General features: G+C 41.2%; 1 protein-coding gene across 3 annotated transcripts in view; it reads left to right on the top strand.

The window, feature by feature from the left end:
- ip6k1 (inositol hexakisphosphate kinase 1) overlaps window positions 1–23,327 on the top strand; it is a 37,408-nt gene extending 14,081 nt beyond the window's left edge. For 2 of the 3 annotated variants that reach the window (XM_040003225.1, XM_040003233.1), the window contains exons 2-9: window positions 4,981–5,228; window positions 10,569–10,714; window positions 10,993–11,119; window positions 15,375–15,615; window positions 15,914–16,095; window positions 17,626–17,801; window positions 18,225–18,458; window positions 18,589–23,327. In XM_040003225.1, coding sequence (XP_039859159.1) covers window positions 10,598–10,714; window positions 10,993–11,119; window positions 15,375–15,615; window positions 15,914–16,095; window positions 17,626–17,801; window positions 18,225–18,458; window positions 18,589–19,068 — 1,557 coding nt within the window. In that variant the 5' untranslated portion in view covers window positions 4,981–5,228; window positions 10,569–10,597 and the 3' untranslated portion in view covers window positions 19,069–23,327. Of the gene's footprint in view, window positions 1–4,980; window positions 5,229–9,497; window positions 10,715–10,992; window positions 11,120–15,374; window positions 15,616–15,913; window positions 16,096–17,625; window positions 17,802–18,224; window positions 18,459–18,588 lie in introns of those variants that run through there. The other variant, XM_040003237.1, reaches the window with a different exon arrangement.
- The last annotated feature ends 3,406 nt before the right edge of the window (window positions 23,328–26,733 follow it).

Genomic DNA, 26,733 nt, shown 5'->3' with positions numbered 1-26,733 from the left:
TCTATAAACATGTTTACTTCAGTTGTTTTAACATGACAGTCTGTAGAGAATCATTCTCTTTTGAAGCCAGCCTCAAATGGTCATTATAGGAATTGCACTTTTTGGTTACCCAGTGGTAACCAGTAACACACCTGTGTAGACCAGAGCTCATCTTTTTAAACAAACTTACACCTATTATGTAAAAAATAACATAGTTAGACTTGAAAGCCGATTAAGTAGAAATATCAGCGCGTCCAGTTCTGATCACAAATGTTGGTGGTTTAGCTCATTTACTATTATTGATTAGTGCTAGAAACTCTTTTAACTCTTTGTTAAAGCTTGAGCTAAATTAATTGTTGATCTAAATTTAAAAAAAGTTCATTCATGATGTGCTCAGCCTTTTATTGGATCACCAGTGTTTGTATTTATTTATATAACTAGAATAATTCACTTAAAAAGACAAAACCTTCTAATCTATGCATAAAAACAGACAAAAAAAGAACTACAAATGTAAACAAGTTGTTGTTGTTTTTTTTCTTTTTAAAATTGGTTTTGATTCTGCATGTGCAGTTTTATGTCAAGGTAAATGGCTAAATAAAGTTCATTTAGATAAATTTTCAAAACTAACTGCCCAAATATGTGCTGAGTTTGGTACAGCTGTCTTTTCACTGGACTTGCACAACCGTTAAAATCCAACAACAAGGTGCTGAGTTGTGTCCATCTACTCTTAGGTATTCCTGGAAGTCCTTAATTGGCTCTCTCATCTCTAACTTCATGAAGGACATGAGGATTCCCACACACACAAACACACCGTCACTCAGTCAGAAATAGCAGTTTAATCAGCGTTCGAAATAGCAGCTTAACCAATCAACGTTGCTGAGCCGTAGTGAGCCTGCAGCGTTGTCACATTAATGGCTGGTGATGTAGGCTATACTCACAGAGATCCTCTAAGCTGATTGGCTGTCTGCTGGAGTTATTCACCACACCTGGCATGACACAGGGGGCTGATTAGAGATGGAGTTATTTGTTTGGACTGTGGAAAAAATTCAGCACCTCCTCCTGGAGTTTGCTATAGTGACAGATGATAGACAGAGCACCAACGACACACAGCAGACAATTATTTCTGAAAATCCTGCAGACTGTCACATATCTTTTCTGTCTAATCAGAGCCACATGTAGAAAGTATACATAGATACACAAAACCATATGAAAACAACACACAGCCTTGATACGTCCATCAGAGCATTCGCCCTCTTTCCTCCTGTTTTGGATTCCCACCCAACCTCCCTTCCTCCAAGCTAACATCCCTCCCTCCCTGACTTTCTACCCACACCTCTTCCTTCCCAATCTCCTTCATTCCTTCGTGCATTCCCTACCGTTGCGCCCTTCCTTTTCACAGAATGACACAGCAAATCACTAATTCAAGTTGTACTAAAGCTGTAGAAACTTCTGCATTATATTTTACTGTGCAGATCTCAGACAGATGGGGGCTGAAATAGGGAAGGAGACAAAAATGGGGGATTTGAAGGGAAGGAGGATGATAAGAAAGAGGAGCGGGAGTTGACCTTGATTTTGTCCCCCACCCAGCTCAAACTGCTTACAAGACACTGCTCGGTCGACGTACACCTGTTGTTTTTCTGCTGGGGATTCACCTTGGATGCATATAGAGCCACTTACAGAGAGCAGACCACCAACCAGAAGGGTCAACAAACAAGGGGTATAGCGACACTGTCTTTCATTGTTGATATAACAGTCTCCTTTTAATCAATTCAAGAGTTTAAATTACATGATAAGACATTTGTTAGAGGTGTGTTTGCAGCTGTATTTTGAATGGATCAATCTGTTTCAGCGTATTCATCACTCTAAAGTACAAAGATGCACAGTTGAAATGGTGTAAAGCTGCCAAAAATACAGCAGCACTAGTCCTATTAATAATAAAATTACAATATTATAATTATAAGAACATTTTTCAAAAAAAAAAAAACATTTTTCATTTTTCGAAAGTCATCCAGTCTTGGTTAAAAAAATGAAACTGCAATTTCTGGTTCAAAGGGATAGGTTTTAACAGTAATTAACATTCAGGATGTACGTTACTTTTGCATGCTAAAGTAATGTAGCAATTTAGTTATGCTATTAAAAAAGTAGTCACATTTTTTGGACCAAATAAATCTAAAGCATCTTGAATGACAATTTTGGAAAATTCAAAGTTAGGATTATTTAATGTTTCCTTTTCAAACTGTTGGATTGTAGCAGTGGAAAGTTAGATTTGAATCATCAGGACGAGTTCACCAATCCCAGGACAGAACAGATGTGGCCTGATGTTTGTGTTTTGCTTCTAATGTTAGAATTCATTGCTCATGGGAAACACTGTTTACACTCTGTGTGTGTAAGGTTTTGTGTGAGGGTTTCTGTGTGTGTGGCTGTGCACTCCAGCCTGTATCTGAAATTCACGCTTGGTCGAGGTTGGATCGTGACTTGAGAACAGGCTGTCCCATCGTGGTTAAATTTGTGCGCTGTGTGGTGAGCAGTCGTGATCCACTCCTGTGATGTGAGCCCAATGCGAGTGCGTTTTAAGCTGAAGGTATTTCTTACCTTGATGACATGTTAGATGTTTGAGGTTTTCGGGATTTTTGGTAATCGCCGGGTGTCTGTAGCTTCTTACTCAAACATCTTGCTTGTAGGTTTTCCCTCTTCTGTTTTGTTAAATTACAGAAGAATTGAAGTTATGATAAAGTCACAATAAATGCCTCTCAGACTGACGCTGGATCCTGAACAGTAGTTTAACCTCTGACATGTTTATGAACAGGACTTTTATCATGGTGGTTAAAAACAAAGTCTGGTTTTGTACTGTTAAAGCTGTGTTTATGCTGTAATTGCATATATCCAAACTGGTGTTTATCGCTACTGGCAGCATCCACATTTCTCTCACAGGCTCTCATGTATTGAGCTGAATGTCTGCACAGGGCTGCAAGCGGCAGTTTTAATTTTTTTTTTTTTTTAATTGATTATTCTGCTGATTTTATTATAGACACCATCATTATGTGCAATGACTATACACGACTTTTTCAGTCTCCTGGTGCTATAGAACATGTGGTATAGCGCAAAAAAAGTCTGAGGGGCAGAACTGGCCTGCAGATAATCCCAATCTGGCCTCTAACATCCTAAGAATAAAATTAAACCGTATCAGCATTAATCATTTAAATCTGAAACAAAAGTTCCCCCTGATTCCGCTACCCCCAGAATCAACTGGGTTGTTTTGTTTTTTGTTTTGTTTTAAATGACCTTAACAGGAAAATGTATTGATCTCTGTTAAAACTAGATAACACAGACTATTTTACTGTAATTCTTTTGAGCCAGGACAGACATTAGGTTTTTGTTTGTTTGTTTGTTTGTTTGTTTTTTTGTTTTGTTTTTGTTTTTTGGTCTTTTTGCTTTGCTTCACATAACAGAAAAAAAATGAGAGCTACATTTTAAAGTACTAATGGTCACATCTTGTCACGTCATGGATTTAACAGTCTTTGTTTAGAAAAACAAGCCTTTGATTTTATTTTATTCTACTGAGCAATGTTTTTGTGAATGAGAAAATAATCCTCAATCATAATGTACATAATGTATTAGTGTGGAGCACTTAAGGAAAATCAGTACGGTATCTTTAAACAGAGATGTTCTTTTTGGGGATGATCCTTCAGTAAATGGACTTCATCGTGTCAATACTTAAACCTCCTGACAGAAAAGGTTCAGAAGTTAAGAAATAATTATGGAGAATGCCACAGGAGTTGGCCATTATATATTTGTATTTATTATACTTAAAAAAAAAAAATCCATGTCTCACTCAGATTAAAAATCTGTTTTTCAAGAGAAATCTGGCCAAGAGGGCAGCAGAAACGACAACAAATAAAAAAACATAACAATGTAATAAGTCAAGAAACAAATAAAACTGATATTCAGTACAGATAAGTGAATGCAAGTCTGTGAATCATATGCAGTAACAGATCATTATGAGAGAGACATCAAAGCATTCACACTGACCAAAAGAGCTAGTCTCTTGCTCTCCTGTAAAATTGACTTAATCTCCCCCCATCATAACCAATTCTGATAATTTCATCTGCTTTTGTAGATTATTTCAGGATTATTCCGTTGTGACTCTGGAGACAAACATTCATATAATAATATGAGAGTGTAGGCTATACTAGTTGTTGTGGTGTTTACACATATAGAAGCAGATAAGAAATAACCCAGCGAAGCAGAGATTTATAGATTAAAACACAACAAAAAACAACTGACTGGAAGGTCTCCAGATATATGAGATGACCACTTAGCAGTATGATGTACACGGTTTCTATAGCCAGTAATAAAACTTAAAGTACAATGTTATTAACAGGATTTTTCTTATCCTACTCATTGAGACATAAAACGCGTGCGTCCGTGTGTGTGTGTGACAGTTTGGTGGAAGCTGATGTGCTGAAGCATTTGATGTCAACTGTTTGTGGCAGCTTGTCCAGGAAATGCTGTTTTATAAGGCGAGTTCAGATTCACTTGATTGGAGTTGTTGTAAATGAGAACATTGGGTTTTTTTTTTCTTTTTTTCCTCAAGAACAATCTAATACATTGTTTATGGGATTTTTTTTTTCTTTTTTCGTCTTTCTAGAAGGATACTCCCAGTCCTCCACTTCCAATGAACTCCACGTTTAAAGATATAAAAGCTATTCATAGGGTGTGACAAAAGCTGATGAACCGGGGCCAGTGAAAAAGTATATTGTGCAAGTTGACAGCCCAGCTTCTGACCCATTAGAGCTGATGTCATGTTTTTATCAGTCACAGAAATGATGTGAAGAAGTGAAATATTTGAAGAGAACTGTCACTAACAATAGTTGTTTTTTTGTTTGTTTTTGAGTCATTACATTAAAGAAAGCCAATTCTCCCCACAGAAAACAACACTGTACACCTTAAATGAATGCTGAACTATTACAACTGACATTGTGTCATTTCCTGTCTTTTCAGGAAGTGGTGACTCTGCCTAACTGACACCCTGCTTTCCCTGCCGTCCCCCCATCTCTGCCCCCCAGCCCCGTGTCCTGATTGGATCTCCGTGGTGCCGGCGGTGGATTGGAGCACTCTAATTGGGGGCTTTGCGAGGTGGTTTTTCGGTCTGGCGCCGCCTCCCCCCGGGGCCGGCGTGCGCTCCCAGCAGCCCGTGGTGCCCTGTGCCCCCCCGTCCCCGTCACTGCACACCCGAGCCCATGCCCAGGGTACGATCAAAGGATGAGTTTTTAGCATTCACACCTGTAGTTCAGTTTCCTCTCTGTGCACCAAAGCAGACATCTCATCAAAACCACTTCCTTGTTTTTGCCCCTATTAGCCTGAGAGTTGTGAAGATGAATTCACCAGTGTAGACTGAAAAATTCACAATGAAGAAAATGTGAGCCATTTAAAAATAAAAAGCACAAACGTATACCGCAGTAGAAATGACTAAAACGTTTTAGCCCATTCAAACGGTTTCAGTATAAATGTGGCCCCTGATGTTCATGTAAACAGCAAGGACAAGAGGTGGGTGTCTCTCTTGGCTATTTGCCACGGCTGTCTGAGTTAATGAAGGTTGATTAAACCTTTTTTCCAGTGTTATGGTTCACTGTGTTACCCTAGCAACCAGTTAAACCACACCAATGTAATCACCGAAGGATCTAATTACTGAATTATCCGCCAATTACTCGGCTTTTTCTGCAAAAACTCCTTCTATTAGGAGCTCATCAGTCTCAAAGTTTGATATCAGAGCCGATGTATTACCCAATATTTTAACCAAACCTGCTGCTTATATGGTGTCATGTTCTTAACATTTTATATTAAACTTTGTTACATGTTTATAATAAATTTATGGAGACTGGGTCCTTCTCTAGATTGATTTGAGGTAGCTGTTGCTCAGACAGTAGACCATCTCCTTCAGTCCTCTTGGCAAAGTTAATGGAGTTGCTACTTATAAAAAATAAAAAAAAAAAAAAATATATATATACATATATATACATACATACACACACACACACACACACACACACACACACACACACACACACACACACACACACACACACACACACACACACCATCAAGTGCGGGATCTACCAAGGAGATGCTCTGTCCCCACTGCTGTTCTGCATAGGCCTGAACCCCCTCAGTGAGATCATTGACAAGACTGGCTACGGATACCGACTACGGAACGGAGCAGTTGTCAGCCACCTCCTGTACATGGATGACATCAAGCTGTATGCCAAGAGTGAACGAGACATCGATTCACTGATCCACACTACCAGGATATACAGCAATGACATCGGGATGTCATTCGGGCTGGAGAAGTGTAGTCGGATGATAACAAAGAGAGGGAAGGTAGTCAGAACTGAGGGGATCGAGCTACCAGAAGGCAACATTGCAGACATAGAGGACAGTTACAAGTACCTGGGGATCCCGCAGGCGAATGGGAACCATGAAGAGGCAGCTAGGAAAGCTGCAACCACCAAGTACCTGCAGAGGGTCAGGCAAGTCCTGAGCAGTCAGCTGAACGGTAAGAACAAGATCTGGGCTATCAACGCCTACGCCCTGCCCGTGATCAGGTACCCAGCTGGTATAATAAGTTGGCCAAAGGAGGAGATAGAAGCCACTGACATAAAGACAAGAAAACTCCTTACCATGCATGGAGGGTTTCACCCCAAGTCCAGCACCCTGAGGCTGTACGCTAAGCAGAAGGAAGGGGGCCGGGGACTGGTGAGTGTCAGCACCACAGTCCAGGATGAGACAACGAACATCCAAGAATACATCACGAAGATGGCCCCAACTGACCGAGTGCTCAGTGAATACCTCAGGCAGCAGAAACCCAAGAAAGAGAAGGATGGCGAGGAACCATCATGGAAGGACAGGCCCCTGCACAGTATGTACCACTGGCAGATAGAGGAGGTGGCTGATATCCAGAAATCCTACCAGTGGCTGGACAAAGCTGGACTGAAAGACAGCACAGAGGCACTAATCATGGCAGCACAAGAACAAGCTCTGAGTACAAGATCCATAGAGGCTGGGGTGTATCACACCAGGCAAGACCTCAGGTGCAGGCTGTGTAAAGATGCCCCTGAGACAATCCAGCACATAACAGCATGGTGCAAGATGCTAGCAGGCAGGGCATACATGGAACGCCATAACCAAGTGGCCAATACCATAGGTCCATTTACTACAAATCTCGGACATTCAAATCTCAGAGACCTTGGCCTCAAGGTCAGAGGAAACGAGGAAGGTGTTCTTAAAATCTTGTGACTGCAATAACTGGAGAATAAAGGTGGCTTAGGATTTTCAAATTGATACCATAGGTGTATCTACTAGAACGCTGAGGGGTAGCACTGGCAAAGATGTAAAGGAATGTGAATTTGTTGCTTATCTTTATTTGAGTATTGGAGTTATGGGCTCTTCCCAATAAATCTTAACACTTTTAAACAATAACTGCAGCACAAGCCCAACTCAAACTCTAGTCAGTCCTCTCCACCCTTTTCCTAACTGCTGAAGAAAAATACAGCAGCAAGCTTTGGGATATCCTCATCTTTCTCCAACTCGTCAGCGTGTGTAGCAATTTTTTTTTTTTTAATAAATGGTGTAAGATGGACATATTAGAAAAATTTGCTCATTCATTCAGGTCATTACAATGACATTCCTAATCTCCTCCCACCTGTCTTAAATCTCGTCTTGTTTCTTGTTCTTTGCCCTTTATTATCAGTTCTTTAATATTTATGGGCTGTTTTTACATTTTGGCACCCTTCAAATCAATTTAAATACTACTACTACTACTACTGCTGCTACTGATGATGATGATGATGATAATTTAACCCCCCCCCCTCCCCCCAAGGAAAAAAACAAAACAAAAAAACTTCAGCCACTCCACAGATGTTTTCTAGCTTCTAGCAGCCAGCTCTCCTCCCATCCACAGCCAGTGTGTTTTGCACAGGTGCTGGATCAGCTGCAGTGTTCTGGTATTTGCTAGATTTGACTTTTATTCTGATTACAATTTTTTTTTTTTTTGTTCTTTTTTACTTGTAGTTTTAATGCATAGTTGTCAACATTCTCTTGTGTGTGGCACATCTTTATATTTCAGGATCAGTGCCGGTCTATATCATGCACACTTTAATTTCCAATAACAGTGTCCCCATAACAATGAGGAAACTGGTTTGTGTTTAGTTTATGAGTGGTATGTAGCAAACATTAAATAGGTTTGTGTCTGTCCTGCTTTATGCCCTCTATTCGATGGTGTTTTAATGCAGCCAAATTGACAATAAATCTAAAGTAAATCAGTCTTTACCTTCAAGTCATTTTCTAACTTGCCTTTCTTTCCTGCCAAAGCTTTGATTTTATTCAATTCAATTCAATTTTATTTATATAGCCAAATCACAGCAAAAGTCGCCTCAAGGCGCTTCATAGATACAGAGAAAAACCCAACAATCATATGACCCCCTATGAGCAAGCACTTTGGCGACAGTGGGAAGGAAAAACTCCCTTTTAACAGGAAGAAACCTCCGGCAGAACCAGGCTCAAGGAGGGGCGGCCATCTGTTGCGACCGGTTGGGGTAAGAGAAGGAAGACAGGATAAAGGACATGCTGTGGAAGAGAGACAGAGGTTAATAACAGATATGATTCGATGCAGAGAGGTCTATTAATACATAGTGAGTGAGAAAGGTGACTGGAAAGGAAAAACTCAGTGCATCATGGGAATCCCCCGGCAGCCTACGTCTATTGCAGCATAACTAAGGGAGGATTCAGGGTCACCTGGTCCAGCCCTAACTATATGCTTTAGCAAAAAGGAAAGTTTTAAGCCTAATCTTGAAAGTAGAGATGGTGTCTGTCTCCCGAATCCAAACTGCAAGCTGGTTCCACAGAAGAGGGGCCTGAAAACTGAAGGCTCTCCCTCCCATTCTACTTTTAAATACTCTAGGAACAACAAGTAGGCCTGCAGAGCGAGAGCGAAGCGCTCTAATAGGGTGATATGGCACTACAAGGTCATTAAGATAAGATGGGGCCTGATTATTTAAGACCTTGTATGTGAGGAGCAGGATTTTGAATTCAATTCTGGATTTAACAGGAAGCCAATGAAGGGAAGCCAAAACGGGAGAAATCTGCTCTCTCTTTCTAGTCCCTGTCAGGACTCTTGCTGCAGCATTTTGGATTAGCTGAAGGCTTTTCAGTGAGTTTTTTGGACATCCTGATAATAATGAATTACAGTAGTCCAGCCTGGAAGTTATAAATGCATGAACTACTTTTTCAGCGTCACTCTGAGACAGGATATTTCTAATTTTAGAGATGTTGCGCAAATGGAAGAAAGCAGTCTTACATATTTGTTTAATATGTGCATTGAAGGACATGTCCTGGTCAAAAATGACTCCAAGGTTCCTCACAGCGTTACTGGAGGCCAAGGTAATGCCATCCAGAGTAAGAATCTGGTTAGATACCATATTTCTAAGCTTTTCAGGGCCGAGTACAATAACCTCAGTTTTATCTGAATTAAGAAGCAGAAAGTTAGTGGCCATCGAGGTCTCTATGTCTTTAAGACATTCCTGCAGTTTAACTAATTGGTGTGTGTTATGGACAGATAACACACAGATTTTATAACAAAGAGGTTGTCTGACTGAAATTTCCTGTCACTTCAAGTCTTGGCTATATTCACGTGTAAACTCACAGCCCAGAGACAGCTGAGGCTAAAGTGTGTTGTTCAGAGTTAAACTAATGGTTCATAGTCAGCTCTTTAGAGGTTTGCGCTTGTTATGTAATTAACTAATGTTACCTCACTTTCGATCTGTCAGCTTTCTAAGAGGGGAGACAGGCTTCCCACAGAGGGTGAAAGGACATGCTGTAACAATGCACACTATAAGAGAATGTTTTTTTTGTTGTTGTTGTTCTGGTCACCCCACAAAATAAAATTAATAAGCTCATAAACGGCCAGTTTGCCAGATGCCAGATATTAAAAGGCCCATCCAGGTGAGAAACTTATGAAAGGTTTTGGCTGACAAGAGTGACTCTAAAACTTAACTTTGTAATTTTAAATGCAACTATGCAGATGTATATTTTTACCCTATAACTTGTGTAAAATACTGGTAGTGAAACATCTTCCCTGCCAAAGAAAACTGCATGAGTTTTATCATGTAGGATGTTTGTTTTGTAAGTCACCAATTACAAAGCTTCTGTCAAATAACACAGTTGCATTTACTGTTATGTGGAGTCACCTCTGAAGGCTAATTCTGAGTCAGGAATTCCTCGGTATACCAAAAGCAGTAGACTTAATGAAACATGTAAAAACTTGTACAAACTGATGGACATGAAGTACAGATTTTCCACAAAGCAGTTTCATTTTAGGTTTTACTGAGACAGTCCTGAAAAAATCACAAGGAACTCATTTTTATATGCAAAATATGACTTTTTTTAAAATGTGGAGTTCAGTATTCAATATAGTGCAATATTAAACTTTATTACTCCAAAGATAAATTAATTCGCTTTATCAGTATTGAAACTACAGCAGGAGTTCAGGGCTTTTCGGCTGTTTCCTCATGGTTAAATCTCCCTCTTATCTACAGGAGGAGGCGCGGTGCGTCCGCCAGGAGCCATGTGCCTCCCTCACACCAACAACATGGACAGCAAGCTACAGGGGGCGGGCACAGGGGGAGGGGCTTCACTACGACCACGAGCAGGAGGCGTTCCACTGGAGCCTTTTATACACCAGGTGAGTGCTAACAGTGGGTGAAAAGTCTTTATCTAAAAAAGGAATGTTTGCATTAGGAAAACTGCCAAACATTCAGAAACAAAAATATTAAGAGGTTGTTCATACTACATGTAAATTTAAAGCACTTACTGGTATAATTGTGGTATAATAATATTTTTTTAATATTCTTGTAAAGAGGCAGCAGTTGTAAATATCGTCTCTTTGTTAAGACATTTAGCTTTTTGTTTTGCCTGTTAGCTCTTTTTATGTATGTGTTCTGCATGTGTTTGTGTTTTCAGGTGGGCGGTCACACCAGTATGATGCGTTATGATGACCACACGGTGTGTAAGCCTCTCATCAGCAGAGAGCAGCGCTTCTACGAGTCCCTGCCTCCTGAGATGAAAGAGTTCACTCCAGAGTATAAAGGTCGGTGACTGCTCACTGATGTCAGGTACCAGAGCAGCAGGCGGGAGATAGCTGGAGTTGTTGGTTTATAGTCAGATGTACTTCTACAGCTCCATTATGGGATGTGCTTAAATGCAGGCAGTAACTGACATAAACAATGGCCAGTTTAAAAAAATAAATAAATAAAATGAGTAAATTAATTGTCTGGCTGTTTGCCTATTCAGCGAGCAATCAGTTTTGTTAAGCAAACTGACTCAAGAGAGTGCTTATGTGCAAATAACTGGTTGATAACATAGCAGCTGTCGTATCTCGTTTCTCTTTGGGTCTTAGTCCTCTCCTGTCGGAGATGGCGAGGACTTTATGATATCAGACAGTGTGCGTGACATGTTTATATTTAGGGCCACATTTAATTAAATTCATAACAATTTCCAATGTAACACGATAATAAACCTCACACAGAAACAGTGAAGGGCAGATCATCTGTGTATTTTCAATTTTTTTTTGTTCCTCCAGCCGGCCTCCCCTGCTTTTAGGAATTAGGACATCCGTCATCATGGTGTATTGTGATCTGGTTGTAGGCTGTAGGTTGGAGCACATGAGGAGGAACAATTTACAGAAATGAGAAAAGCCTGTAGTTTATGGGAATGGTGGAGCCTCTTTTCTCTGACACACCCAGCAAATTCAAGGCTGCTACCTCACGACCCGGGGTAAAAAAACAAAACAAAAAAAAACGTTTTTCTCGGAGCAACAATAACAGTGCTTGCTGCTGTAAATGTTATTATCTCTTTACCTCTTGACAGTAATGAAGAGTAACCCTTGAACCTCTTTTATGAAGTGGGAGGTTTTTGTCATATTTCAGGCCTGCTTATAAAACAAAATGACTGGGTGTGCATCAAACGTTAGTGAGGTTAGTCTGTGCCTATGTACCTACCTTTGGAAAAACCCAGAAACTGTTCCCATGGTCGGCACATCTTTATTGATATATACTGATGTGTCAAAACTCATCATTAAAGGTAAAGTGATGTTGTCGTCGTCATGGAAGAAAGAGTTAAAAACGTAAAGGATTAAAAGCCGGTTAGAGGCCTTTCTCCAGTAACCTGATCAACAAGTATAAATATAAAAACTCTTTTTCCAGCTGCTCTGATCCACAGCAACAAAGCTATAAAGAAAAAACTTAAACTAGTTGTATTCAGTTACACTGCTCTCTCTTGCTCTCTCTCTGTTATAGTGATACCTGCACAACACAAAAGCAAATTTAGAAGGGGGACTTATAGTGTTCTCCACTACATTTATTTTACAGCTTTAGTTTCGACTAATTTAAATTAGTTTGCCCATCTTTTGTGGGCCAATAAAACTCTAATCTTGAAAACATCTTAGAACTTTATTAGGTTTTTTTTAGCTGTTCAGCACTTTGGCCTACATACATTGTTTTTTTTGGTGTCATATCTATAAACGAATCATGGAAAACCTGCTTGATACTCGATCCCAAAGGCAAGCAGGCGTAGCCACATCCCACTGAATGCTAACTGTACAGGATCCAAAATACAGTGGACCTGAACATAGAGAGAGAAGCGAACAATGACAGCAGCATGAGGGTATCAGTTAATGAGATCAGTTAACAAGCTGCTGTGGTGAAAGAAAATGAAAGCACTGTATTATTAAATGGAGTGAATGTAAAGTCACATTAACTATGGCAGATTGTTTATAGGTTTCAAAGACAAGCGTGTAGAAACACACAATCTCGTTGAAAGTTCCCGCACCACTACACCACTAGCTGTAAGGTTTTGGGTGAGGTACTGCTGTTTGTAGTTGGGAAATCTAAAATAAGTCCCTGTATTAGCAGTCAGTACCCTGCAAAACTGTGTGCACTCTTAAATCTCATCAAAGATGTCTGAAAAGGTCTTTTAATGTCTTTGTGACATTTCCCGAACCTCCTGTTAGCCTGAATAAGCCAGTAGTAAAAGACAGTTGAATTTTATTGATTTCACAGCAGTGAGGTCTCTTTTAGGGGAGCTAAACCCTCAATGGTTCAGCATCAAACACTCATGCTCTATATTCCTTATTTTCTCATGTTTGGTGGTGAATGGAGAGGCAGACTGACAGGAAAGAAGGAAGGAAGTACGGATGTTTAATGGAAGAGGAGAGCTTTAGCTGCTCTGCTCATCGTCACCAGGCATAGAGTCTGACTGTTTCTACTTGATTTTGCTGTAGTAACAGACCCAAGCAAATGTCAAAGACCACTAAAACGCAAATGAAACGCAGGCTTCATTATGAAGCATTAGTTTCATTTCTGTGATATCAAAATGTCTGCCAAAAGGAAGGCAGACGAGACTAAACAGCAGCGTCTCAATTGAGCACTGCTTACTGACTCTTAGCAGGTTTGAGCTCATAGTCAGGTCAGATTATATACTATTCTCTTATTAATTGAGACATCATCCAAGCATTTCCTGCTTTGGAAAAGGTGTTCTTTTAAACTGCAGTGATTTGTCTTTTTTTGTTTTAACAGACATAAGCCCCTAAAACTATTAAGTTGCATCTGTAGCCTTTGTTTTTTTTTTTTTGTTTTGTGTTTTTTGGCACTACTTGCGTGCAGTTTTTAGAAACTTTTTAGACTGCAGGCCATGCACTCACACTCTCTTAGACACCAAATATTTGAATGCCTTAGAAAAGACTTACTCTCAGGCCAACACTAAGGCACCAACATTATAAAGAGAATGTTCCACTCTTCACTCCTGTGGCATTTAGTCTGTTTAAATTGAGCCCAGGTTTGTTCACCCTCTTGATGTGGTCTGCTTGTGCAGGTGTGAACATGGTAGTCGGACTCATGTACAGACCAGAACGGGCCTTTGGAGAAGGTGGTCACTGTCCAGTATCAAACAATCTTCATAGACATTTGTTTATGGTGTGAACGTAATCCGGTCAGTTGGCTTGTGACTTGTGATTGACTACTCATTAGCCACTGAGCATGTGGTTTCACATTCAGACTCGCCCCTCACTTGTCACATCTGGTTTGAAAACACTAAAACGGCATCAGTGAAAATGCTTATCTCAATGCTTGAAAATGAGATTTACCAAACCAGTGTGTGATTTCATGATGGCTCTGACGGTGTTTCTCTGGCCATCATGGACTGAACACATTCCTGCTTCATCTGCTGCTGATTGGCTCTGTGGGCGGAGTGGCAGGACAAGGATGCCACAGATTTCTGCAAAGTTTTCTTGTTGCGGTTATCCACGTCTCTGCCACACTTGGCTCCTTTACAAGAGATACGATGGCCGTATTCCAAGGGTTCTGTACTGCAGTTGATCGGAGGCTTGTACTCCCACTAGTCCACCCTGCTGGTGTTCTGGCTCCCAGTGCCATGACAAGTGTGCTCCATAAGGAGTCTAAATTTATCTCTGGATGTCTGCCCACTACCCATTGTCCTGCTGATTAAATAACAGCAGACAGACGGACAGCTGCCCAGGCACGACTTTCTGTATCTGTCAAGGATGTTTCATCCGCCGCAGCTTGGCACCGTCAAATCAAATTACTTCTTATGATGCGGTTAAGGAGGAGGTGAAGTTTTCTGAGGATGGAGAACTCGCTCTGTGCTGTTGAGGGAAGTTTGAAGTTCATATTTGGGGTTTGCTTCTCCACTGATGAGCAAACTGACAGGTAAATTAAATTAGGACTAAGATGGATGATGTTGAGTGTCTGGCTTGGCAGGGATGACATGCTCTGGTCTGTTTATAAAGCTAAATATAACAGATGTTCAAACGTACATCTGTTATACAAAAACATACTGTCTGCTTATTTTATCCCTAAATCGTTGTTTAATCAAATTTTAGAAGCACTCTGTACATCTTGATGCATATGTTTTTTTTTGATAGATGGATAGATAGATATTGACATTAAACTTTACCAATGTTTCAAATACTGACATTAGTGTATGTACAATAAATCCCTGTGAGCCAAAAGTTCAGGTTTTAGACTGCTCTAAATGCTCCTGAGGACGTTTTCTACTCTTGGGTTTTTATGACATCATGGAGAGGGTATACCTCTGACAGATTAATAAAAAGAAAAACAAAAAGAAAAACAAAATAATAAAACTGGATCTGTTTTGGACTCAGCTTGACTCTTCTGTGGGTCGCTGGTACAAAAAATACTGACCTTTAAAAATGCAATGTTTCTCCTTTGGCATTTCAGAGTATTTCAGTAGTCTGTTTTTTCTCTTCTGCTCTGAAATGTTTTTAATAATTCCCAACATCCTTTCTGTGTTTGGCTCTGTCCTCTCAGGTGTGGTGCTGGTGTGCTTTGAAGGTGACTCTGACGGTTACATCAACCTGGTGGCCTACCCCTATGTGGAGAGCAACATGGAGGGAGGAGCCGGCGAGCATGAGGAGCGTGACCCCCCAGAGAGGGAGCAGCCGAGGAGGAAACACTCCCGCCGAAGCCTGCATCGCTCCTCATCCACCTCTGAACACAAGGAGGAGCGGCCCGATCGGAGGGAGGCGCACGACACAGAGACCTCGGATAAGTAAGATATACTCGAGGAGACAATGAACTCGTGGACTGATTTCACTTGATGTAGGACGGTTCGTGTGAAAATATTTTATTGATCTATGTCATAAATTTGACGACAAAGGAGAGAAGCTGAAGGCAGATAACAAGAGAACTTGTAGTTTATATTTATATTGGGTCATTTGGCATCAAACAGTCCAGTGGTCACATTTATAACATACCCTTGAAACCCACAGTAGATGCAGCAGTCAGAGCAGAGGGTCACCTGCAGTGCTTTTAACGATCCCCTCTCCTCCTCTTTCTCCTCTCTGCAGTCTGGCAGAGCTGAAGAGCCCGAGACTCGACCCAAAGGTCCTCTCAGATGTTCCCTTTCAGATGCTGGACTGGAACAGCGGTTTGACGTCAGAGAAGATCAGCCACAATCCCTGGAGCCTTCGCTGCCACAAACAGCAGCTCAGCCGCATGAGATCTGAGTCCAAGGACCGAAAGCTCTTCAGTATCCTTCCCCAAAAATGTGGACGTCCATTTACACCATGTAACCAAGGGTCCTGCTGTTTATCCTGCTGATCTGTGTATTAAGACAATATATTAAATTTTAATTGGCCCTAGTTTTCAAAGATGATCATAGGAAATAGGAATAAACCAGTGTACAAAAATTACAAAAAATTATATTAAGATAAAATACCGTATGTTAGTTTTTCATATGATCAATGCCTGCATAGTTTATTTTTAAGTTGGATGTATGAAATGTCTCATTCTACATCTCATCATTACTAACTCAAACATACTCTTTGGATATGATAGCTTTTGCAGTTTTATCAGTTATTTGTGATCCACAATAGGTTTTATTGAAGCAGAGGTCAGGTATGAAAACTGAAAACTGATGTTCATGTTCATTCAACTTCATTCAAGTTTCATTTCATGTCGTATTTTCTCCCAGTGACCCAAACTCTTCTAGTGTTGTTTTTTCTGGCCATCCAGGGTGGTCAAACCAACAGGTGGGAAGCACTACTTGACATTTAAGTGGTGATAAAAAAGCTAATGAATGTACCTTAAGGTACATTTAACCAATCACAGCATATTAAAAACACTGATTGGTGAAGTGAATAACATTGTCACGTTTTTAAAGGCACCTTTCTCGTGATTTAGAGGTCTGCCAGAGGAAGTACTTCCTAGCATCCCTGAAAATTACCCAGATGGGTCTTGATGCTGATTGGTTAAACATGGAGAACATGACCTATTCATTCTACACAAATACCTTTTTTGCCTGTTACCTATTGTTTTGTTTTTATTTTTAAAATGCTGATTTACTTTTGTTTTTTTACATCTTCATGTATCAGAGACATTGTAGAAAAGAAGAAAAGGGACAATGACACACAACAAATGACCAGCTGTGGGCCATCAGATAATGGGAAGCGCCGAATGTAAATGTGAGAGAGAGTCTGTGCAGACCAGAGTGGGAATAAAGAGGAGGGCTGGAGGTTATCAGGTTAGAGGTCATGTTTTGATCTTCAGCTTCAAAGAGAGCAGCCTGCAGCTGTCTGGATATTAGCGCTGAGGGGAGTGAATGAGCAGCACACACTTTGTCCTCAACAAGCTCCATCTGTCTTCTGTCAAAGCAGATTCAGCACGCTGCTGTCACTTCAGAGGTTCTCCATATTTACTGTACAGACACAAACAGCACTCGCATAACCAAAATGATCAGCGCCCAGGCCTGTCATCTTTAAGTGTGACAGGCTTTTCTTTTGTTAAGAGTGAGGTTTTCAGAAGGCCTTTGTTTTAGTTTTAATCATTAATGGCGCTGTTGGGAAAGGAGAGGAAATCTCTCCCTTCCTGGGTGGGTTCTTAATGTCAGTCATATCCCACTGACGTTAACTTTCAGTTGAGTTTGTGCACAGTATTTTGTTTGCATACATTTAGGTTTTTTAGATTTAGTAGGTGTTTGATCTTTTTGCACAAGAGATCAAACATAAAAAAGGGTGGAGGTCAAGGACAGTTGGCTCCTTAACTGCAGCTTTTTAACCAGAGTTCCTGTTGTTAGAGAACGTGGTGCACCACTTCTCTTACCCCTGCATCCTGGACCTGAAGATGGGCACCCGGCAGCACGGAGACGACGCCTCGGAGGAGAAGGCAGCCAGGCAGATAAGGAAATGCGAACAAAGCACCTCAGCGACGCTGGGAGTCAGAGTATGTGGCATGCAGGTACAAAGGACGACTTGCACCGCTGAACACATGAGAACAGTGGTCCATCAGGGGCCTGAACAAAAAGATAAACACACTAGTTTATTGTTTGATCCCGCAACAAACCGAATGCTGCAGGAGAAGCGGGTGCAATATCATTGCAATCTGCTACCACCTCTGCAAGATAAGCTCACGTGTCTGCTGTTATTAGGACAATAAAGAGCACTAGTTCTCATTGTCCTACTAATAATAATCATGATATTAACAATTTCACGAATTAGTGGAAATATTTAGAGGGAAAGGAATAAATATGTAAATAAACATTATAAATGGTTGTATGCATATTTTTCCAGCTATAATGATTAAATTGAATCAGAGGGAACATCTGTTAATATCTAATCCAGACTCACGTTGTACTGAGCTGTTGCCCACCTGTCCCTGCAGGTGTACCAGCTGAACACCGGTCACTACCTGTGCAGGAACAAGTACTACGGCCGCGGCCTGTCGATCGAAGGCTTCCGCCAGGCCCTCTACCAGTACCTGCACAACGGAAAGGGCTTGAGGCGGGACCTCTTTGAGCCAATCCTGGATAAGCTTCGCACCCTGAAAGCGGTGCTGGAGAGGCAGGCATCCTATCGCTTCTACTCTTCCTCGCTGCTCATCATCTATGAGGGAAAGGTGTGCCTGATGTTGAAATAACTATTTTTATACTTCTAAATTTTTTTTGATTTTGGAAGTGTTCTGATACCAACTGATTCCCTTTGTTTGACCTGATTTTTTTTTTTTTTTTTTTTTTTTCCGTCTGTAGGAACCCGAGAGCCCCTCTGTCTGGCAACCGAAGACCTCCGTGTCACCCGCAGAGTCCCACTGTGGCCCGGTCCCCGATGCACCCTGTGAAACGGACATGAGCCAGAAGCCAGACACAGGATCCCTGCCCTCTCAGGGGTCTGGACTGATGGCTCCGGCCTCCCCATCACGTTCCCCTCGTCCTCCCACACAAGCCCCGCCCCCTAAGTCAGACTGCCACTCCTTCCTCCCACGCCCCCCATCGCCTCATCCTCATCCAGACTCCACCTCCTCGGCTCCCAGTTTAGGTTCCTTCCCCTCTCCCACTCCCCTGCCCCAGCAGCCCCCCTTGGTGGACGTTCGCATGATCGACTTCGCCCACTCCACCTTCAAGGGTTTCCGCGGCGACACAGCCGTACATGATGGGCCAGACAGGGGCTACATGTTTGGACTGGAGAGCCTTGTCCAGATCCTGGAAAGCCTGCGGGACGACAACCTGTAGCTCCATCACTCACTTCTGTATCTTTGTGAGGACCTGAGAAGGTTTGTCTCACAGTGCGGACCAGCCTCACACCCAAAGTATAACTGGTCCTCACATAGACAGACACACACACATAGACAGACACGCACGCACGCACACACACGCACGCACACACACAGCTGGTTGTGAGATAGTTCAGGTTGTGCTGTCAGTGCAGTTTGTCTAGCCGTGTTTCCAGCAACAATCGGCTGTAAATATGGAACATGATTCTCCAGGACATTGCCGTGCAACTGCAGGGAAGTGGGACATTGGAGCCAAAATGGCTGCCAAATAAAGATGATACGGAGAACCAACAGATACACTCACAGCTTGTGCTTCTATTCTTGTGAGGACCTTTGACATAATGCATTCCCTGAACATAACCACAGCTAAATGACAACCCTGTAGTCGCCATGCTCATCTTTAAAGTAACTTTTGTCTTTCTGGGCGCCATTTTAATCATTCTGAAATTACAGGATGTGGTGGAGCACCTCCTGAGCTTTCTCCTGATGGAGAGATTTAAGACATTCAAAAGTTTCTGTCAGCAGGAACATGTCTCTCATTTCAGTCATTCAGGAGGCTAAAAATAAGTTAAAAGGAATGAAGTTGTGGATGAGATCCACTTTAAAATACAGGAACGTCTTTCTGGGAAAGATTCAAATTACAGAACAGTCCAGTCTGAATAGAGCTTTGTTTATTTTACCATCACTTTCAGAATGATGAGTGTGCATAGTTGGAAGAGGACGGTTTCTCTGTGTTCGCCTAAAATCTGTAAGTGAACTAGTTTGAAAAACAAAAAAGGGGCAACAGGTAAAACCAGATCAGAGTGGAGTACTTAATGTCCTTTGGTACAAATCTGGAAACTAGAGCAGGGGCGTCAAACTCATTTTAGTTCACACAACCCAGTTTGATCTCACATTTTTCAAACCGTGCATTTACAGCTAAACAATAAGTGCAATTTAAACAGTGTGTATCAGTTTTTCGTCTTTCTTGACATTACATTTGCATTACAGTTTAACAGTATTTTTTTAAAACACACAACCTTCATATGTAGAGGATTTTGGAGCTAAACGGCAGTCCATCCTCTGTGCAGAACAGATGTTTGACACCCCTGAACACGAGAAACGTTCCTCTTTCTTCCTTTCAGTTTTGAAACTGCCTTCTCACACGTTCTGCACAGTGAAATAATAAACCAAAGTTGCTCTTTAACCATAACAAAATGTGAAGGATGTCCTCACAAAGATAGAGGGACACACACGCTCACAGACACACATCCTGGGAACAGTTGTCTTTGGAGCTGTTTGACAGCGTCCCAGGACACAGCGTCCTGTCTGATTGGTCAATCAGCTGAATCCCACAGACCTCCCACTGAACACATTTTTTCCCTCACTCCCTGACCTCCCATCACCTCCTTGTCCTCACTCTTTCTCTAAAACCAAATCTAGACAGGTGAACAGAACTCATGCTCAGAAAAACACCCAAGAATCTGTGAAAGCAATAGATGGCAAACTCCCCCCCCCCCCAAATAAAAGAGACATAGAAGTAGGCTTCAGGGAGAGAGCATAGATGCATTTCAAAATGTTATATGGCCATTTTTTTGTTTTTCTTTTAATTTTTGTTTTGTTTTTGTATATTTTTTTGTTTCGTTTTTGTTTTTTTTGGAGATTGAATCAGGAAAAACACGAGTAGTCAGTGTCCTGTGAAATCATCCTCGGGGTTATTGGAAGCATAAGTGTCACTTTTCCAAATCAGGTGTTGGTGATGCTTGAGCCCCTTTCAGACACGTGTCGCTTTAACATGAGTGTTCCTCACGGTTTCTTTACAACACTCCCACTAGAATGATGGCGAGAGCTAAAAGTACAACACAATGTTTACTGCATCATAGAAAAACCCAGTATTGTGAGCAGTGTAATCGCACTTTGAACTGCCGTCTTCCATAAGAGCAGCGTCTCTGTGCATCTGTGAGCACTGCTGAGAAAGCTGTTCCTGGCCCTCTTTAACCTTACTACATTATATAAACTGAGACATCTACATGTCAGAGCTGTTTAAGTTATTCTGTTGAGCGCTAAGAAAGTCACATACAGGACTTTCGCTCCGTCTGTGAGTGTCTGAAAGGGTGCTTCAGATCTGTATTCTTAATTTATTATTGTCAACAAATGTCATGAAAAAAATACCCAAAACACTGAGACACACCTTCCTTATCCTGTAGATACTCTCAACAGCAGGTGTGTCAAACTCATTTTAGTTCATGGGTCACATAATGCCCAGTTTGATCTCAACTGGGGCCAGACTGTTTAGACCATACATCTAAGACACTTCTGCAGCCCCCCCCCCCCCCCCTTTTTTTTTTTTTAAGTGCAAAAGAAGTCAATTCTGACAACAGATGAGATGTTTTAGTGATTTTTGGTTTTAAATTTTTATTTCTTTACACAAAAAAGTTTTAGAGATTTTATTTTATTTTGTAAACAACAACAACGATATATTTTTCACTTTCCAGACATCATGTCATCAGAACTCCAGGAGTAGATGATTTATTTATCGTTTCAATGGAAAAACAGTAAAATTGAGGTAGATTGCGCCTTCTGGCGGGCTTGTTCTGGCCTCTGGGCTGCATGTTTGACACCCTTGCAGCTACAGCTAGAAATGAGTCGTCCCCAGCAAGAGCGCTGTTTACACCAGTTACATTAATAACATTTAGAAGAAACTCAAGTGTCTGCACGCTTCCCCTTAAAAACATAGTAAATGTGGGAGTAGTAGTAGTTTAGTGGCTATTCTTGAGCTTCCTCAGATGATGGGGTTGCTGATTTCTTATTTTAAGAACTTTTCATTGATGTTTTAAATACGAACCTACGACCTTTTGATTGCCTAAAATGATGTCCCCACAGGGTCAAGTCTTGTGTGTAAGGGGTCAAGACTTGAACTTTTACTCATAACACTTAAGATGGCCTGAACATGCTAAAGCAAAATAAAAAAAACTAATGCTCATGGGCTTGGTTGCTCTAAAAAGAGAAACTTCACAAATCTCGCTAATTTGTTGACAATAATGAAAAATAAAGAATGACAACAGCCTAATTCTTTAAGTTAGGGCTGGGTGATGTGGCTGAATAACCATATTCAGCATATATACACAGATGAGTGACAGATAAAAGGAAAAATATGCACACCTACAAGATCTGGTGAGTGAGATTTGGTGAGGTTGTCCTTTAATTTGTCACTTCTGTATTTCATAACACAGAAAACAGGCAAAATCACACAGAAGTATTAAATTCATGTTCATTGAGCTCTTTTTTTTTCAACTTTTATTTTTGAAGCTTTTATTCTATAAAAAATATTTTTATAGATGAAAACACTGAATTATCACCCAGCTCTGCCTCAAAAATAATATTAAATATATATATATATATTTATTCCCTCTGATTGGGCTACCGATAGCCAATCGTATTTGTCCATTTATGTTTCTCCAACTGGTACCTGAGGCTGGGCTTGATGCAGCACTGCCCCCTGCTGGACAGCCACAGGAACTTAACCCCAGGAGCTGGAAAGAGAGAGAGAGAGAGCGAGCAAATATGAATATTGTATTTTTGGTTTATGAAGGTGATAATTTATTTTTTTATCCTGCCTTTACCTAAAATCTGTGGGTACATGTTCTTGTCTTTTACATGGCTCCCCCACCCCCTCTCAATGTATAAAAGTTTAAAGACATTTAGTGACTCCGAGACATGGTGTGTGTGTGTGTGTGTGTGTGTGTGTGTGTGTGTGTGTGTGTGTGTGTGCGTGTGTGTGTGAGAGAGAGAGAGAGAGAGAGACGTTGGGAGCATTGTTAACAGTGTTTTTGGAGCCAGCTGAAGTCTGATTTATTTACCACATTTCAGACTTGAGTCGGCTCGCTGAGCTCCTGAGCTGTTTGTGGGACGCTCAGCTGCGTGTGTGTGTGAGCGTCAGAGCCATCTTCGGTTTGTTTCACTTCATGTTAAGGGAGCTGGTGAAGAACTGCATGCACATTAACGCCCTCCTGTTTGAGTCTGTTTTCACCACCACATCAGACCGCCCTCGTTCCAGTCGTCTCTGAGTCTCAAGCGGCGATGGGTCCACGCGTCCTCTCAGATCATGAGATTTCATCATGGATATTAGCCTCAGTGATTGATCGGACTTGTTTAGCAGCATTCTCTGCCTCTGCCATCGTCCTGACTGTTTGTTTAGAACAGTGAAACTAAGTGAGATTAAATCTTTCCAGAAGCTTTTGGGCTTGTGTTGTGATTCTTGAAAGCACAGTCGGGGAGGGGGGGTGGTGACAGAATTAAAAGACTAAAGTAAAGACTCACTCACGTCATCCAATGTCTGAGTTCAGAGTGAACGATCAAGGAAAAAATTCACCTCTGGGCATTTGGGACCAGGATCCAACTAAACAAACACACTTTAATGCCCTCCAGTCACAGTTTATCCACAATTCATCCTCTCAAATCTTATTTCCTCCGCCTGGACTTGAAAGCAGGGGAGGAAGAGTAAAAAGAAAACAGGGGTTGAGGCAACAGGTGCTTTAAATAAATGAGACCCAAAAAAGAAAAACAATCAAAAGTGGGGATTTAATGAAAAGCTTTAGTGGCTGGGTTGAGTCTGTTGATAGTCACGGAAAATAAAGAATTGGGCAGGCTGACATGGCTGAAAAGCAATATTCTGTCTGTTTTACACACAAAAATGACAAATTAAAGGAAAAATCTCCACAACTACAGTAAGGCCTAACACCTTGCTACAACACTTGGTGTTTCCTTTACTTGTCCTAGTGAAGCGAATTCCTTACTTTGAAGCTCTTTTTAAAATTATGTCAAATAATGGTGTTTAGTGCAGCCCAACTACAGTGTGTGAGTGCAACAATGTTCCTATATAACTCTTATATTTAGCCCTGCTTTTAATTAAATTTGTAAGTAGAATAAAATGCAGGGTAAGAGTCCTCCTTTCATCATGCTTTGTACATTCCAACTGTGCCACTGCTCTTGTAAACATGGAGGGTAAAAACACTCCAGCAAAAGATGCACCTGTGCGTCTTCTATTGGTGCACTTTAGAAGCTAAAACTTGCTTTAAAATCATGTACTTGAGATAGATTTTCAGGTCACAGGCAGAAGGGCAGAGCGGGTAAGAAGGCATGAAATGGAGAAACGACAGAAACCTTCAAATTCTCTGCAAACATCAGAGAACCTCTCCCCGAAAAAAACAAATGTACCACAACTGAAAGCAAGATTTCTCCATTTACATACTTAATTAGGTACACCTGTTTAGCCGCTAACCAGTCAGAGGCATGTAGACATGCTCCAGACTACCCACTGAAGGTGATGTAAATGATTTTGAACATGGTATAGTTATTGATGCTAGACAGTATTTCAGAAACTTCTGATCTGCAGGGTTTACAGAGAATGGGCCAAAAAAGAGAAAATATCCAGTGAGCGACAGTCCTCTGGGAGAATATGTCTTCTTGATGAAAGGAAAACCGAGAATTGTGGCGCTGCTAGCAAAGCAAAATTAACTCAAATAATCACTCATTTCAACCAAGGTATGCAGAAGAGCATCTCTGAGTGCAAATGCCAAACTTTGAAGCAGATGGGCTGCAGTAGCGGAAGACCACATCGGCTTCCACTCCAGGACAGTGAGCCGCACATGGAAAAACGTTGTCAGATTAAAGTAGTCTCTAATATTGTTGGATATGAATAAAACACCCTAAGGTGACCGTTTTGAGCTTTAACTTAAAAAATAAAACGTAATCAAATCAGAAAATTTAAATTTCACATATTTGTAGCTTAATATTTAGAAATATTTTCTTTTTTAATTTGATATTATATTCGATTGCATTTATATAAGCTGTATTTAAAAGCTGGACATAGCCATTGTGATGCGACACATGTAATTCCATACATAACCCTTAAAATATATTTTCATGCACTGTTCCTATTCAAAACACTAAAACTGCTTACAGCCAGCAATAATACAAGGAATGAATATATATATATATATATATATATATATATATATTTATTTATTTATTTATTAGGGGTACAACGATACACAAAATTCACGGTTCGGTATTTTTCGATACAAAAAAAAATGTTCATGCCTTTTTAATTTGTCATTTATTAAAATTATAAATATATATTTTAACTCAAAAGTACAGTTTTTAAATTTAATGTTGCTGAAACAAAAGTAATTAAAAAAATAAATATATCACTGTGATTGAGGAATCACTCATCTTTGGAAAAGAGAGTTTATTACAGAGAAATGGCTCTTTCCAAAATAAAAGTTATACTATACGCTTCTTCTGGGCTATATTCTCAGCAGCATATTGTAGCGGGTCAGGGCTGTTCGGGGTTCTGTTTGTATAGTTATGTTTTGTTTATGTTGCCATAGTGACGGGTGACGCCCTCTCGCTGCGACGGTGTGTCCTTCCGGGGTCAGAGGGCGCCCTGTGTGTTGTTGTTGTTGCTGTGCGGTTGCCACGCTGAGCAGTTAGCTAGCGGCAGTGTTCTTCTGCAGATGTCAATAAACAGCTGTGCTCCCTGGCTAGCTCACGGGAAGCAAGACCAAACAACACCTCCGTCTCCTCGTTGTCTGAGCTCGCCACATTGGTGTCAGAAGTGGGATGATGGTGGCAGCCCATGTTCTGACCCGAGTGACTTTTCCCCCACCGGTCGTGACCGGCCGGTGCGCCAAAAGAAGGCACCTGGACATTTGCAAAGTGAAAGCAAAAAACAAGCGCAAATTCAAACGCGATTTCAATATGTCACATATTGACAGTGGCTCACCGATGCCAATGACATAATTACCCAGCTACATTTCCGAAAGAATGCAAAAGCATTGACATATATTTTTCCTTCCTACAATAGCCCGACGGGCAGGGCAGAGATAGATTTTGGTAGCTCGACTGGAAAAATCGCTAGCCCCGGGACGTCGGGCTAGCGATTTTGCAAGCCCTGTGTTACAGGCATGGCCCTTTAAGGATGAAGCCTGATGGGAAATGTATTCGAGATGTGTGTTAGCGGGACTGCCTGGTGTGTGTGTGAAGAGAGAGAGCGGAGAAGGGGAAAAAGTAACGGTTAGCTACAGAAGAGACGAAAAGAAAATAAATAAAAGGAATATAATAACTCCCTCGACAGCCAGAGTTGTGTCGGCGATGCTCGCTGTGAGTAAACTGTTTCAGCCCACTGTACGCGGTGTTCGTGCCTTAGAGAAGAAATAAAGTTCTGTGAAGCAGTTTCCTACGCCTCCTTCGATCTTTTTGCTAGCGGAGTTGACCTGTATAGTAAGCTGTTGCCGGCTACGAGTCAGTTACGGAACCTTCAAGTAACTGCCAGAGGTTTCCTTACTGCGGATCTGGCGCGGTAACACCTGTATCTGATTGAGGAATCACTCATCTTTGGAAAAGAGAGTTTATTACAGAGAAATGGCTCTTTCCAAAATAAAAGCTATACTATACGCTTCTTCTGGGCTATATTCTCAGCAGCATATTGTAGCGGGTCAGGGTTGTTCGGGGTTCTGTTTGTACAGTTATGTTTTGTTTATGTTGCCATAGTGACGGGTGACGCCCTCTCGCTGCGACGGTGTGTCCTTCCGGGGTCAGAGGGCGCCCTGTGTGTTGTTGTTGTTGCTGTGCGGTTGCCGCA

This window comes from Simochromis diagramma, unplaced genomic scaffold, assembly GCF_900408965.1.
Source record: "Simochromis diagramma unplaced genomic scaffold, fSimDia1.1 OVJJ01000320.1, whole genome shotgun sequence".
NCBI lineage: Eukaryota > Metazoa > Chordata > Actinopteri > Cichliformes > Cichlidae > Simochromis > Simochromis diagramma.
This window is presented reverse-complemented; position numbering and strand designations above follow the sequence as displayed.